Source organism: Tachyglossus aculeatus, chromosome X2, assembly GCF_015852505.1.
Source record: "Tachyglossus aculeatus isolate mTacAcu1 chromosome X2, mTacAcu1.pri, whole genome shotgun sequence".
Taxonomy (NCBI): Eukaryota; Metazoa; Chordata; class Mammalia; order Monotremata; family Tachyglossidae; genus Tachyglossus; species Tachyglossus aculeatus.
The window spans coordinates 22,924,964-22,940,475 of record NC_052100.1 but is presented as its reverse complement, the minus strand read 5'-3'; the positions used below and the strand labels follow the sequence as shown (position 1 = coordinate 22,940,475).

Sequence of the window (15,512 nt, the reverse complement as noted above, 5' to 3'; positions counted from 1 at the left end):
TGACCTCCTCACAATTAATCTTCTAATCAACTTCTTCTCTGATCTCCCAGCCTGCAGCATCCCTGCTCCTGAGGTCTATATTACATGCTTTTGTCAGAATCCTCTTCTTAAAACATGGCTCTAAACACAACCCATTCATTCCTCAAAGACCTCCAATTGTTAGCCATTTCTCTCCACATGACACAAAAATCTCTTTACCCTGATTTCAAGTCTTTCCACAAGCTTTCTCCATCTTAGATCCTGTCTGTCTTCAACCATTCTACTCCACCTTACAGTCTTCAGTCCTCCTAAGCCCTTGTCCCATGATGACCTTTTGTTCTCACTATTCACCATGAATGGCACTCCCTTCCCATTGAAATCTGCCAACCACAGCCCCAACGCTCTCCTGAAATCTCAACTTTTTCAGGAAGCCTTCCCCAATCAGTGTCCCCCAACTTCAGGTTGCATCAAGCCACAAATCCCTTGAGCACCTATATATTTATACACATCCTTAGTCCTTATGTATATTTCTACAAATATATGAATGACATATTTATTATAACAATATATAAATATATACATAGTATATGCTACTTAAATATCAATCATTTACTCTTCTATTTCATCTTTCCATACTCCTCTACCATCAGGTGTTTCCTTGTCCTTTCTCCTTTTCCCATTATTTGTACTTAATTTGTGTTTGCACTTTAGAGTGTAAAATCCTTCAGGACAGGGATTGTGATATTGTTTCTGTGGTACTCTTCCAAGTGTTTGGTACAGTGCTCTGTACACAAAAGGTGGTCAACAAAAACTATTGATTGATTGCTGCACAGGAGTCAAAAAGGGAAATGGAGAATCGCCACCATCTGGCCCATTTCCTGTTCTTCCCTTCAACTCTAAATGAAGCTTAATACAATGCTAAGTGCATAGTATGGTGCTGGGAACAAAGTAAGCATTCATTCATTCATTCAAATGTATTTACTGAGTGCTTACTGTGTGCAGAGCACTGTACTAAGTGCCTGGGAAAAACAATAAATAGTGACATTCCCTGACCATAATGAGCTTACAGTCTAAAAGGGTTGGGGGGTGGGGGGAGAGACAGGCATTATTACAAATAAAAAAAATTACAGATATGTATATAAGTGCTGTGAAATACCATGGATTGATTGATGCTGTAACCAACATAGTCCCATTAGGGTAACAGTTATGGTTTCAAGCTGGGAAAATTAGACTGCGTGGAGGATGTGGGACTAACAGGAAAGCTCCTTATATTTCTTTGGAAAAGTGACTGTTATTTGTTCCCCATAGGTTTAGCCCAGTCTGGTGCCTGGGGCTGCTTCGATGAATTCAATCGCATTGAACTTCCTGTTTTGTCAGTAGCTGCTCAACAGATCTATGTTGTGCTTCAGTGCAAGAAAAACAAGAAGACTCAGTTCATATTTACAGATGGTGATGTGGTCAACATGGACAGAGAATTTGGCATATTTCTGACTATGGTACTTAGGGAATTTCTATTTTAAAAGTCTCTTTTTTTAGGAATTTACCATTTGACTGATGAAACCAAAGTGCCAGTGTACACTCCGAAGTAGTTTTAGTTAAAAGTTGGGAAGTAAGGGTAATGGTCAGACATTTATTTTGCAGAACTGTCTGGCAATCCCCCTAAATTTGGCCCACATCTTATTCCATGGAGAGCTGAAAGAGAAGTAGAAGGATGTCAGCTGGGGCTCTGCCATCAGTGGGTTAAGGTTCCTAACCAAAGAAGTTCCTTAGGCTGACTTGCATGGTGGACAGGTTCAACGGGAAGCCTGAAAATGCTGGCTAATGTGGGAGGCAGCTACTCTTGCAATAGCTTATTTGTCTGTGTTTTAATAGCACTCATTAAAGCACTCAGAAAAGTGTATCCTAACTCCCACACCGGGCTTACAGTTCAGAAGTCCACCTTCTCTTGAGCTTTTTGCTCATCCCTAGAGGCACTGCATGGGGATACAAGACCTTCCCTGTTGTTCTTGCATAGCTTTCTACCTTCACATCAAAGATTCCTTTAGGTATATAGTAGGTGTAAGGTATGTGGGGAAGAGATAGGCAAGTAATGGTGCTGAAAGCCTAAATTAAGCCTCTCAAAAAAAAAAACCAAACATTTTTTGCTTTCCTAGTTGCTCATAAGCACCTAGGAACCTCTTAGAACTGTGAACTCAGGAGGATAACCACCATAGGTACCAACTGCATCAGCCACAGCATTTTTGGATAGCTCTCCCCCTCCTGCCTTACCTCACTGATCTCCTACTACAGCCCAATCCACACACTCCCCCGCTCTAATGCCAACCTACTCACTGTATCTTGATCTCATCTGTCTTGCTGCTGGTCCCTTGCCCATGTCCTCCCTCTGGCCTGGAACTCCTTCGCATCCGGCAATCCACCACTTTCCCCACCTTCAGAGCCCTCCTAAAATTAAATCTCCTCCAAGGGGCCTTGCCTAACTAAGCCCTCATTTCCTCTACCTGCCCCCTCCTATGTATCACCTATGCCCATGTATCTCTACCCCTTAAGAACTTGATATTCACCTCACCCCCACAGCACATATGTACATATCCCTATTCTCTGTCATTTCCCCAATGTGTAATTTATTTTAATGTCTTGCTCCCCTCTAAATCGTAAGCTCCTTGCAGGAATCGTGTCTACCAACCTTCATGTATTGTTTTCTCACAAGCTCTTAGTGCAGTGCTCTATTCACAATAAGCACTCAGTGAATGCCACTGGTTGAGTGATTAAAATTCAACTCCCGGGCTTCTGACTTCATTGCCATGGCATTTGATACTGGATGGAGTGCTTTGGTACACTGCTGAAAAAGATTTGTCTGCCTGTTTCTGAAGTTTCAAAAGGTTATATGTTATTCACATGATCTGCAGCACTTATATTCATATTATCAATAGACTATGATAACTTGTGCAGTGTTAAAAAAGAAAGAAAACTGTTCACACTGTGGTGGTCCTTTTCCAGAATCCTGGCTACGCAGGGCGTCAAGAGCTGCCAGAGAACCTGAAGGTTCAGTTTCGCACTGTAGCTATGATGGTTCCCGACCGTGGTATTATTATGAGAGTCAAGCTGGCAAGTGCTGGTTTCAGAGACAATCAAATCCTGAGCCAAAAATTTTATACCCTCTACAAACTTTGTGAAGAACAGTTATCAAAACAGGTACAGTGGCAAGTAATTTGAAATATATTTGAGGCAACTTTTTTCTTTTTGGAATTTTTAGGTCCCCATTCCTAGAGGAGCCAGAGAGAGGTTCCAAGACTAAAACACAATGGGACACCAGCCAGGCTGAAAGTCATCGTCCCCTAGATGCACCTGCTTGGCCCCATCTCGGGTCTCTCAGCTCTGAGCTTTGCATGTAGCTGAGGTGGAAGTACTGGTGGGGAAAAGGGTACTTTAAGGGGTCCACCGCTGAGGCCTCCCCAGGAGCCCTACATGGACAGAAAAATCTCAGACTGAGCCCACTCAAGTCAGACCCAAACCTTAACCCTTATGCCAAGTGCCTTGGAAATGCAGAACGGAGGTCCTTTAGACTGTAAACAGTAAGCTCGTTGTAGGCGGGGATCGTGTCAACCAACTCTGTTATATTGTACTCTCCCAAGTGCTTAGTATAGTGCGCTGTACACAGTAAGTGCCCAGTAGATGCAATTGATTGATTGATTGATTGAGGGCAAATAGAGGAATTGAGGGCTTAATCAGGGAAGACCTCTTGGAGGAGATGTGATTTTAGTAGGGCTTTGAAGATGGGGAGAGTGGTGGGCAGTCAGATATGAATGGGGAGGGAGTTCCAGGCCAAGAGGAGGAGGTAAGATAATAATAATAATAATAATGGTATCTGTTAAGCACTTACTATGTGCAAACCACTGGGGAGGTTACAAGGTGATCAGGTTGTTCCATGGGGGGCTCACAATTTTAATTCCCATTTTACAGATGAGGGAACTGAGGCACAGAGAAGTGACATGACCTGCCCAAAGTCACACAGCCACTGACAATTGGCAGAGCAGGGATTTGAATCCATGACCTCTGACTCCAAAGCCCGTTCTCTTTCCACTGAGCCACGCTGCTTCTCAAGTGGGAGGGAGGGAGTAAATGGGAGGGAGAGAGCTGATGGAGTGCCTTAAAACCGATGGTAAGGAGTTCCTGTTTGATGAGAAGACGGGTGGGCAATCATTGGAGGTTTTTGAGGAGAGGGGAAGCCATGGACTGAGCATGTGTTTAGAAAAACAATCCGGGCAGCAGTAGGGACTGGAGAGGAGAGAAAACCTGCTACACTGGAATTGGTAACAGAAAAATAATCTTGTTAGGGAAACAATGAGATTCACTAGTGTTTTTCCTCAGATGATTTTTGCTTGCATGAGACCTCATGAAGTTCTTACAAGGAATGTCATGGTTCCCTTTGGTTCTCTGTTCTCAGGTTCACTACGACTTTGGTTTAAGAAATATTTTGTCTGTCTTAAGAACTCTTGGGGCAGTGAAGAGGTCCAATCCCACTGAGCCAGAGAAGACAGTAGTGATGAGAGTTCTGCGGGACATGAACCTCTCCAAACTGGTATTTTCTATGATCTCAGAATAATTGTTTCCCTACAGGCCCAAAGATGTGGCCCTGGGGATCCCAGATGGAAGAAATGGCCACCAGCCCCTGGACTCTTCCCTTTGAACTAGTTTACCATTGAGAAGCAGCACGGCCTAGCAGAAAGAGCCTGGGGCTGGGAGTCAGAGGACCTAGATCCTAATCCAGGCTCTGCCTTTCCCTGCTATGACCTTAGTCAAATCATTTAGTGCTCTGGGCCTTAGTTTTCTCATCTGTAAAATGGGGATTCATTACCTATTCTCCTCCTACTTAGACTGTGAGCCTGATGGCGGGCAGGGATTGTGTATGACCTGATTATCTTGTATCAACCCCCATGCCTAATACAGAACTTGGCACAAAGTGCTTAATAAATGCCATTATTATTATTCTCCCATTGCTGATAGAGAATCACTGCCTAAGTGTCAGTGACATCTACAACTCTACCAAAATTTTTTCTAATCTCCACACCCACTACAGGTTTCTCCAGTTCCACAGGTTTCCCTTAAGCTGCCTTGGGGTGCACCTGTGGGGGTCAATAGTAATAATAATAATGGTGATGGCATTTGTTAAGCACTTACCATGTGCAAGGCACTGTTCTAAGTGCTGGGGAGGATACAAGTGATCAGGTTGTCCCATGTGGGGCTCAGTTTGGGATGATCTGTTCCTGTGGAGACAATCCCTGATTCTTATAGACAGAAATGCAAAGAATTGTCCTAATATTTTGTCCTAATTGTTCTATTGTCCTAATATGATGATGTTCATTTATTATTTCCTCTTCATTTGTGCTTGCTAGGTAGATGAAGATGAACCTCTGTTTATGAGTCTGATTAATGATCTTTTTCCTGGGATTTTCTTGGATAAATCTGGATATCCAGAATTGGAATCGGCCATACAGAAGCAGACAGAGGAGGCAGGGCTGATTCATCATCCCCCATGGATTCTTAAACTCATCCAACTCTACGAAACCCAAAAAGTTCGTCATGGTGAGTCCACTGACTGAGGATAGGAGACTCCATAACTAAGGGCAAAAATTTTAGAGGGGACTGAAGAGAGTTGCTTATTCAGCAGAGGCTTAGAGTTTGCCTAATATGATTTACTAACACAGCCTTTTGCCTACTACTTGGTGGTAAGATAAGGAGTCAATTCTGTGTTGGGAACCCACACAGAAACAGAGGGACACTCCCAGAAGACATTCGATGACTTGAACAGGCCTCAACCCAGCAGCTCTTCACCTGATCTCCTCCAAGATGCCTTCCTTAGCTAAGCCCTTTATTTCCTTTTCTTCAACTCCCTTCTGTACTGCCCTGACTTGCTCCCTTTGTTCATCCCCCCTCCCAGCCCCACAGCACTTATGCGTATATCTGTAATTTATTTATATTAATGTCTATCTCACTCTCTAGACTGTAAACTCATTGTGGACAGGGAGTTTGTTATATTGTTACAGTGTACTCTCCCAAGTGCTTAGTACAGTGCTCTGCACACAATAAGTGCTCAATAAATATGATCGACTAAGCATACTCCTGGTACTATTATCCATTTTAAAAAGATTTTCTCATATATTCATTTCTACAATCTACAGTTTCTATGTAGAAGAAACTGAAAAACACAATCCAATCTCACAATTTCAACTTCAAATGAGGGTTAATCATGAGACCAGATTCTGCCCCTCCTATGCATGTGAGGGGGCTCATGGCACTCACGGCACTCAGAGTGCCCTTCTGAGTGTTAAGGTCCTGGTAGATGGAGTAAAGTGCCATCCAGCTAGGACTGAGCTGAAGGCAACATAAGGCTGGGAACCTGTGGGTAGGTGTTGGGGATGAGGGAGTGAAGGAGAGAATCAATCTTGCCCCTCCTTCTTGGAAAAGCAAAACAAGAAAGATGCATACCTCCTCTATCTTGTCCCGAATACAGCATGAATGGTGGCTCACTTGAAGTGTCTGACAAAAGTTGCTTTTGCCTACCACACACAAAAAATGGTATTTTCACATTTTAATTTTGGTTTGGTTTCAAAAAGACAACAGGGAATTAAACATGTCAAGAAAATCAAGTAGGGTTGTGGCATGCCATAACTTTACTCTTAAACTATGTTTCTGTTGTTATAAGGTATGATGGCTCTGGGTCCAACTGGTTCTGGAAAGACCAAATGCATCAATATTTTAATGAGAGCCTTAACAGATTGTGGGGATTACCATAAAGAGATGAGGATGAATCCCAAGGCGATCACAGCTGCCCAGATGTTTGGAACCCTGGATGTTGCCACAAATGACTGGACAGATGGCATTTTCTCCACGTTGTGGAGAAAAACACTAAAAGCAAAAAAGGTATTTGGGATGTTAATGCATAAACATATCCATTTCTAAGGCATGATTTTGTAAGACACTACATTTTCTAAGTACTTCCAGCATTAGGTGAAGTTTTACTGTTTTTATGTTACTGGTCCTAGCTCCACCATTAGATTATAAGCACTTTGAAGTCATGAAGAATAGAATATATGAAGCATAGAGAAATAGCATGGCCTAATGGAAAGAGCATGGGCCTGTGAATCAGAGGACCTGAGTCCTAATCCCAGCTCTGCCATGTGTCTTCTGCATGACCTTGGGCAAGTCACTTAACTTCTCTTTGCCTCAGTTACCCCATCTGTAAAGTGGGGATTAAATTCATTCATTCAATCGTATTTATTGAGCGCTTACTGTGTGCAGAGCACTGTACTAAGCGCTTGGGAAGTACAAGTTGGCAACATATGGAGACGGTCCCTACCCAACAACGGGTTCACAGTCTAGATTCATTCATTCAGTCATTCAATCATATTTATTGAGCGCTTACTGTGTGCAGAGCACTGTACTAAACGCTTGGGAAGTACAAGTTGGCAACATATAGAGACGGTCCCTACCCAACAGTGCGCTCACAGTCTAGAAGGGGGAGACAGACAACAAAACAAAACATATTAACAAAATAAAATAAGTAGAATAAATATGTACAAGTAAAACAAATAAATAGAGTAATAAATACATACAAACATATATACATATATACAAGTGCTGTGGGGAAGGGAAGGAGGTAAGGTGGGGGGGATAGAGAGGGGGAGGAGGGGAAGAGGAAGGAGGGGGCTCAGTCTGGGAAGGCCTCCTGGAGGAGGTGAGCTCTCAGTAGGGCCTTGAAGGGAGGAAGAGAGCTAGCTTGGCGGATGTGGGGAGGGAGGGCATTCCAGGCCAGGGGGATGACATGGGCCGGGCGTCGACGGCGGGACAGGCAAGAATGAGGCACGGTGAGGAGATTAGCGGCAGAGGAGTGGAGGGTGTGGTCTGGGCTGTAGAAGGAGTGAAGGGAGGTGAGGTAGGAGGGGGCGAGGTGATGGAGAGCCTTGAAGCCGAGGGTGAGGAGTTTCTGCCTGATGTGTAGGTTGATTGGTAGCCACTGGAGATTTTTGAGGAGGGGAGTAACATGCCCAGAGCATTTCTGGACAAAGACAATCCGGGGCAGCGGCATGAAGTATGGATTGAAGTGGAGAGAGACAGGAGGATGGGAGATCAGAGCGGAGGCTGATACAGTAATCCAGACGGGATAGGATGAGAGCTTGAACGAGCAGGGTAGCAGTTTGGATGGAGAGGAAAGGGCGGATCTTGGCAATGTTGCGGAGCTGAGACCAGCAGGTTTTGGTGACGGCTTGGATGTGAGGGGTGAACGAGAGAGTGGAGTCGAGGATGACACCAAGGTTGCGGGCTTGTGAGACGGGAAGGATGGTAGTGCCGTCAACAGTGACGGGAAAGTCAGGGAGAGGGCAGGGTTTGGGAGGGAAGACAAGGAGTTCAGTCTTGGACATGTTGAGTTTTAGGTGACGGGCAGACATCCAGATGGAGCTGTCCTGAAGGCAGGAGGAGATGTGAGCCTGGAGGGAGGGAGAGAGAGCAGGGGCAGAGATGTAGATTTGGGTGTGTCATCAGCGTAGAGATGATAGTTGAAGCCGTGGGAGCGAATGAGGTCACCAAGGGAGTGAGTGTAAATCAATCAATCAATCAATCAATCGTATTTATTGAGCGTTTACTATGTGCAGAGCACTGTACTAAGCACTTGGGAAGTACAAATTGGCAACATATAGAGACAGTCCCTACCCAACAGTGGGCTCACAGTCTAAAAGGGGGAGACAGAGAACAAAACCAAACATACTAACAAAATAAAATAAATAGAATAGATATGTACAAGTAAAATAAATAAATAAATAAATAGAGTAATAAATATGTACAAACATATATACATATATACAGGTGCTGTGGGGAAGGGAAGGAGGTAAGATGGGGGGGATGGAGAGGGGGACGAGGGGGAGAGGAAGGAAGGGGCTCAGTCTGGGAAGGCCCCTTGGAGGAAGTGAGCTCTCAGCAGGGCCTTGAAGGGAGGAAGAGAGCTAGCTTGGCGGATGGGCAGAGGGAGGGCATTCCAGGCCCAGGGGATGACGTGGGCCGGGGGTCGATGGCGGGACAGGAGAGAACGAGGTACGGTGAGGAGATTAGCGGCGGAGGAGCGGAGGGTGCGGGCTGGGCTGTAGAAGGAGAGAAGGGAGGTGAGGTAGGAGGGGGTGAGGTGATGGAGAGCCTTGAAGCCCAGGGTGAGGAGTTTCTGCCTGATGCGCAGATTGATTGGTAGCCACTGGAGATTTTTGAGGAGGGGAGTAATATGCCCAGAGCGTTTCTGGACAAAGATAATCCGGGCAGCAGCATGAAGTATGGATTGAAGTGGAGAGAGACACGAGGAGAAGGGGACCAAGAACTGAACCTTGAGGAACTCCTACAGTAAGGGGATGGGAGGGGGAGGAGGAGCCTGCAAAAGAGACTGAGAATGAATGACCGGAGAGATAAGAGGAGAACCAGGAGAGGATGGAGTCTGTGAAGCCAAGGTTGGATAGCGTGTTGAGGAGAAGGGGGTGGTCCACAGTGTCGAAGGTAGCTGAGAGGTCGAGGAGGATCAGTATAGAGTTTGAGCCGTTGGATTTGGCAAGCAGGAGGTCATTGGTTACCTTTGAGAGGGCAGTTTCCGTGGAATGTAGGGGATGGAAGCCAGATTGGAAGAGGTCGAGGAGAGAGTTGGTGTTGAGGAATTCGAGGCAGCGCGTGTAGACGACTTGTTCAAGGAGTTTGGAAAGGAATGGTAGGAGGGAGATGGGGCGATAACTAGAAGGTGAGGTGGGGTCAAGAGAGGGTCAAGAGAGATTAAATCCTATTCCCTCCTACTTAGGCTGTGAGCCTCATTTGGGACAGGAACTGTGTCCAACCTGATTACCGTGTATCTACCCCAGCATTTAGTACAGTGCTTGGCACATAGTAAATGTTTAACAAATGGCATTATTATTAATATTATCTTTGTCATATAAGGCCATCAGCAATAGCATCCTGGGTCAGATTTATGTCCCATTCAGTCTAGTGCTCTGGCTCCAACAGAGACATCAGGATTCTTTTAGAACTGTGTGAAGTTGTTGCCCTCCTGGTCATCCAGCCTCACTGAGCACTTAAGACAGTGCTCTGCATACAGTAATCAGTCAATCAATTGTATTTATTGCGCACTTACTATATATAGAGCATTGTACTAAGCACTTGGGAGAGTACAACAAAGCAATGTAACACATTCCCTGACCACAATAAACCCTCAATAGATACCATTGATTGATTGATCGAATGGTGGGTCCCTAACTTTTCCTTTAGTAACTCATTATCAACAACTTGATTGATAATTCATTTATACCTTTTGAGCATGCAGCTATTTTCTGCCTCACAAACCTCCAGTGGAAACAAACACCCAGGGTTAAGAAGTCTTTCTTTTTCTTTGTCTTAAACCTAGAACCCTCAAGCTTCAGTGGGTTGTGAATCCACTCCTTCCATGATTTTTTAAACTGCAAGCATGCCTTTCCTCAGTCTTCTCTTTCCTGACTGAGGAGTCCTAATCTTTCCATCCTCTCTTCATAAACTTCTTTGTCTCTCATCTGATCATCTTGGTTGCCTTTCAGTGTCTCTTCTCCAGGTTTATTAAGTCCTCCCTGAGATGCAGCAACCAAAACTGCACACAACATTCCAGGCACAGTTTCTGTCCCTCTCCAGTGCTCCAAACCCCATGGGCTTCCCTACTTCACTCCCGGGTTCTCATGGGTTTTTTTTTTTGGTGGGAGGGTTGGTTTCGGCCCCAAATCCTAAATGCCCAAGAATGCCAAGACTAATGTTGATAATAACTGTGGTATTGGCTCATACCACAGTTATTATGCTATAATTATTATTAGTCATAGTATCAGTATTATGGCACCGCAATTATTATTGGAGTGCCAAACACAAACACTGAAGTAGACACAAAACCATCAGGTTGGATACAGTTCCTGCCCCACATGAGGTTCACAGTCTAGGAGGGAAACCAGGTAGTTAATCCCCATTTTACAGATGAGGAAACTGAAGCACAGGGAAGTTAAGTGACTTGCCCAAGGTCACACAGCAGGCAAGAGGCAGAATCAGGATTAGAATGCAGGTCCTTTGACTACCAGGCTAATGCCCTTTTCACTAGGCCACACTGCTTCTCAGGCTGATGACCTATATTTTTAAAATCTTTCTCCCACGGTTCTGAACCAAGTTCAATGATTCTGGTCAGGAACTTTTTGATAGTTTTTTCATGTACTTCATGTTAATTGTTTCCTATTTGTTGCATTTCTCCCTGTCTATTATAGAGCGAGCACATATGGATAGTGTTAGATGGTCCTGTGGATGCCATCTGGATTGAAAATTTGAATTCCGTCTTAGATGACAACAAAACCCTAACATTGGCCAATGGAGACCGCATTCCAATGGCTCCAAATTGTAAGGTTGTTTTTGAGCCTCACAATATTGATAATGCTTCTCCAGCCACTGTGTCCAGGAATGGGATGGTCTATATGAGCTCTTCCATTTTGGACTGGAGACCCATCTTGGAAGCTTGGCTGAGAACCCTGCCAGCTGCTCAATCTGAAATCCTGAGGAACTGCTTCAAAGGGGTCTTTCAGGTACTAGTCCAGATAGCGCTTCTTGATTCAGTTCTGAAACACACCAATCAGAGACCAGGCTAAGGAAATCCTTGGCACATTGCCAATGCCAGCATGCATGCCCTGGAAGGTAAGTGAGGGGTGGGAGGGTAGGAATCGAGGGCTGAGTACAGGAGTAACTGTAAACTCTTTGTGGGCAGAGAACATGTCTATCAATTCTGTTATATTATACTCACCCCAAGCACTTAGTATAGTGTTCTGCACAAAGTACTCAATAAATACAATAAACCCTTTTCTCAAAATTTAAGAAGATGGCTTAGATGTAGTTTGCTATCCATACCTACTCAAATGAAAGGTGAATCCTGTAGTCATAATAAAATATTAAAATAAAAATTGACATATGTATTATTACATCTGAAAGCCACTATTTAAAGGGGACCTTCTGCCCTTTAACAAGTCGAGGCAGGGCAGTACAAAGGCCTAACTGTGCCCCGAGGCAAAAAGAAAGCCTCTTAAAACAGAGACAGTTTGGTGGGTTCTAATCCTGGCTCCTCCACTTGTCAGCTATGTGACTTTGGGCAAGTCACTTGACTTCTCTGTGCCTGTTACCTCACCTGTAAAATGGGGATCAAGACTGTGAGCCCCATGTGGGACAACCTAATTACCTTATATCTACCCCAGAACTTAGAACAGTGCTTGGCACATAGTAAGTGCTTAACAAATACCATTATTATTATTTTATGCAAAACACATTGAGGATTTTGACATTAAACATTAATTAGAAGTGGAGCCATTCTGTTTGAAATCCAAGTATCTGTCTGGTAACTTCTCCAGCCCCAGCCCAGCCCACAGAAAATATCTGGCTGGTTGGCAATGAAGTTTTTCAGCAAGTCCAGGCATATCCTAGCCCCAGTTCAATTCAGTGTTTGACATTAAAGCATCAAATTCCAAGTATCTAAGACCTGGAGTCGTTTACACCTCCCATCAAACCCTGAGTAGAATTTTACCATAGAAGGAGAATCTACATTTGTGTAGTTGGAGTGAGTGCTTCCAGAGTCCCTCCACCCATATGGAAGAAGGAAACAGTTCACTGCCTCCCTCTTTCCATCCTTCCTTCCCTCTGAGATTTCCTGTCCCTCAGTCCAGTGGGGACAAATCTAGGCATCTTGTGCTGGAAATGATAAACTTATTCATCACTTCCCAAAAGCCACCAGAGGAAATGCAGCATTGTACAAGAGGGTGGGGATGCCTGGTGTATCGTTCTGTGGGAAATGCCTGAAGAATGCATAGGGGAAGCTCTGTGGAACTCATTCATTCATTCAATCATATTTATTGAGCGCTTACTGTGTGCAGAGCACTGTAGTAAGCACTTGGGAAGTACAAGTCGGCAACATATAGAAACGGTCCCTACCCAACAATGGGCTCACAGTCTAGAAGGGGGAGAGAGACAACAAAACAATCCTTAAATAATAATTATGGTACTAGTTAAGTGCTTACTATGTGCCAAGTACTGTTCTAAGCACTGAGGTAGAAACAAGTTAATTAGATTGGATGCAGTCCCTGTCCCACATGGGGCTCACAGTCTTAATGCTCATTTTACAGATGAGGTAACTGAGGCACAGAGAAGTCAAGTGACTTACTCAAGGTCACACAGCAGACAAGTGGCGAAGCCGGAATTAGAACCCAGGTCTTTCTGACTCCCGGGCCCATGCTCTATCCACTAGGTCATGCTGCTGCTGAAATGCTCCTGGTCCTCTCTTCAAGGGAGACTGGATCTGCAGTTACAGAATGCTGACATAGCAAAGCAATCCTTCTCCAAGAGGAGTCCTGAAACCTTGCTGCCAGCCCCTACCCCTTCTCACTGTATCCCTATGTCGGGTTGGGAACTAACTGACCACGGGGGCCCTTCTGATAATTCACTTCTTTTTAAGGATTAGGGTATGTACTTCTGCTGAAGATATCTGCTTGTTCTAAACTCAAAACTTGTAACAGGTTTAAATTTGTGATGATGTCAATTTGTTTTCCCTTTCCAGGATTTAATGGATTTTGTTTTCACTTCTGTTACACCCAAAATGGCCTTATTAGAATGCATGTACATCAGACAAGCCATTGACCTTCTCCAGGTGAGTGGGAGACAGGAGATTCTTTGGCTCATTCAGTAACCTGGGTCTTTGTTGGTGGGTCTGACTGAGCTGGTTTCCCTCCTCTGGTAGCAACAGCAACCCCTCTGCAGGTGGCACCACTCTCCGGTCTTAGTCAATCTCTGCAGTGGTGTCATTCTCCTTTCCTGCTCCTGAATCTGCAGGACAGTCCTCTTCCCCTGGGCCAGAACTACCACTGAATGGGTTTAATAGTGACCTTCTCCAGGGTCTTGTCCAGCAGGAGTCACTGTCTCTGCCGGCCTCACTGGGAGCCCTTTTTAGCCACCTGTGTTCACGTGGGGTGACCTTTCTCGACCGTCTGATCCGTCCTTCTTCATCAGGGCACCTTCAGGAGCAGGTGACTCATCTGGCTTCATTTGGGCCCCCAGAATGAGTGGGTAACCCTGACTGTCTTACCCAGGGACCCTGGTGATGGGCTTTCCAGACCAGTTGGATATTATTGAGATTTTTTAGCTGGCTTGGTTGGCCCTGGTTCACTGGGCCTGTGTGGTTTTTCAGACATCCTCTGTAAGAATTCCATGGAAAGATTTAAAAAGTGACATGGAGCCAGGAGCAGAGAGCTCTGGGCCATTCACCAGAAAGGCCAGCTCATGCAGGGCAGCCCACAAAGACTCTTGGGGCTACAGCTTTAAATGGAGGTGCCCTTTTATGCCACAGGTCCCTGGCAAGATGAGCAGTTTCCCAGGGCAGCAGGTTAAAGTTCCCATTTTTCCAACCCAGGAAGGGAAGGACTGTGAAGTGCCCGAACATCTCCCAGGGGAAAGGTCTGACAGCCCAGCCAGGGCAATTGCTGTAGGCTCCACTGTAGGAGGAGTAAATCCACTTCTCACTCGCTCACTCACTCACTCACTGTAGGTCCAACCGGGCAGAGTTGGCTAGGTGCCAGTTGGAGGAAGATGATGCTGTGTGGTGTGGAACAAAATGCTGGACATTTTTTGAGAACAGCTTGCCATTGGGGTTCTAGTGGCCATTTATTTATTGCTGTGATGGGTACCCTCTCACTGTTGCCAACTAGAGTCCCCCTAGTGCCTTGATAGATTTCTGTCACCATCCTGTGACTTTTAGTTTTAGCCCCCTCTTAAAACCACAAGAATCTTTTGGGGGGCCAGTTGACTGGTCCAGCATGGCTTGGGCCAACTGCTAAAGTTGGGAGGTGATGTCCAATACCCAGCTTCTCCTTCAAAATTTAATCCTTTTGAATTAGTGTGGTTTGTAACATGCAAACAACTCAGGCACTCTCTTTGGTTAGGAACAGATAAGCAATATTTACTTAGCTATAATAATAGCATTTTGGGGGCATCCAATGGGTTCAGCACACTGTACTGTGTACTAGGGAAAGTACAACAGCAGAAAGCTTTCCTCACCAGTACTAACTGTATGATAGATCTGGGACTTAACCTGGTTCTGCATTCATTCTAGACCTAAAGCAGGGGTCCCCAACCCACTGAAATACTGCTCTCCTTCCATTAGTTGGTCACCTGTGAGCACTCCATCCACAAGACTTTGGCATCTAAATCTTGCTAGCAGCCATTTTCACCAACTGGTGAAAGCCAGTTGGTAGTCTCCTCCCCTTCTGACAGCAGGGTAGAGTCTGATTCCTATTTCCTATCCAAAGACTTTTTATGAACTTTCCCAGCTTCTGCCTCTTTTCCCCATTCATCCTTTGCAGTTGGCCATGCTGATGTCATCAAATGAGTGATTGACAGTTTATGTAAACCAGCTTTTCCTTAGAAAGGTCCTGAGCACCAAGAAGATAATCTAATGGAGAGTTTGCTAGAAACATTTC

At 44.9% G+C, this 15,512-nt stretch overlaps 1 protein-coding gene across 1 annotated transcript in view; it reads left to right on the top strand.

The window, feature by feature from the left end:
- The window catches only part of LOC119949539 (dynein heavy chain 5, axonemal-like), a 124,606-nt gene that overhangs the window by 61,608 nt on the left and 47,486 nt on the right, over window positions 1–15,512 (top strand). Inside the window, exons 42-48 of the mRNA XM_038771398.1 lie at window positions 1,288–1,475; window positions 2,977–3,171; window positions 4,424–4,558; window positions 5,373–5,562; window positions 6,683–6,900; window positions 11,274–11,585; window positions 13,598–13,687. Of these exons, the coding sequence (XP_038627326.1) occupies window positions 1,288–1,475; window positions 2,977–3,171; window positions 4,424–4,558; window positions 5,373–5,562; window positions 6,683–6,900; window positions 11,274–11,585; window positions 13,598–13,687 (1,328 nt within the window). The remainder of the gene's footprint in view (window positions 1–1,287; window positions 1,476–2,976; window positions 3,172–4,423; window positions 4,559–5,372; window positions 5,563–6,682; window positions 6,901–11,273; window positions 11,586–13,597; window positions 13,688–15,512) is intronic.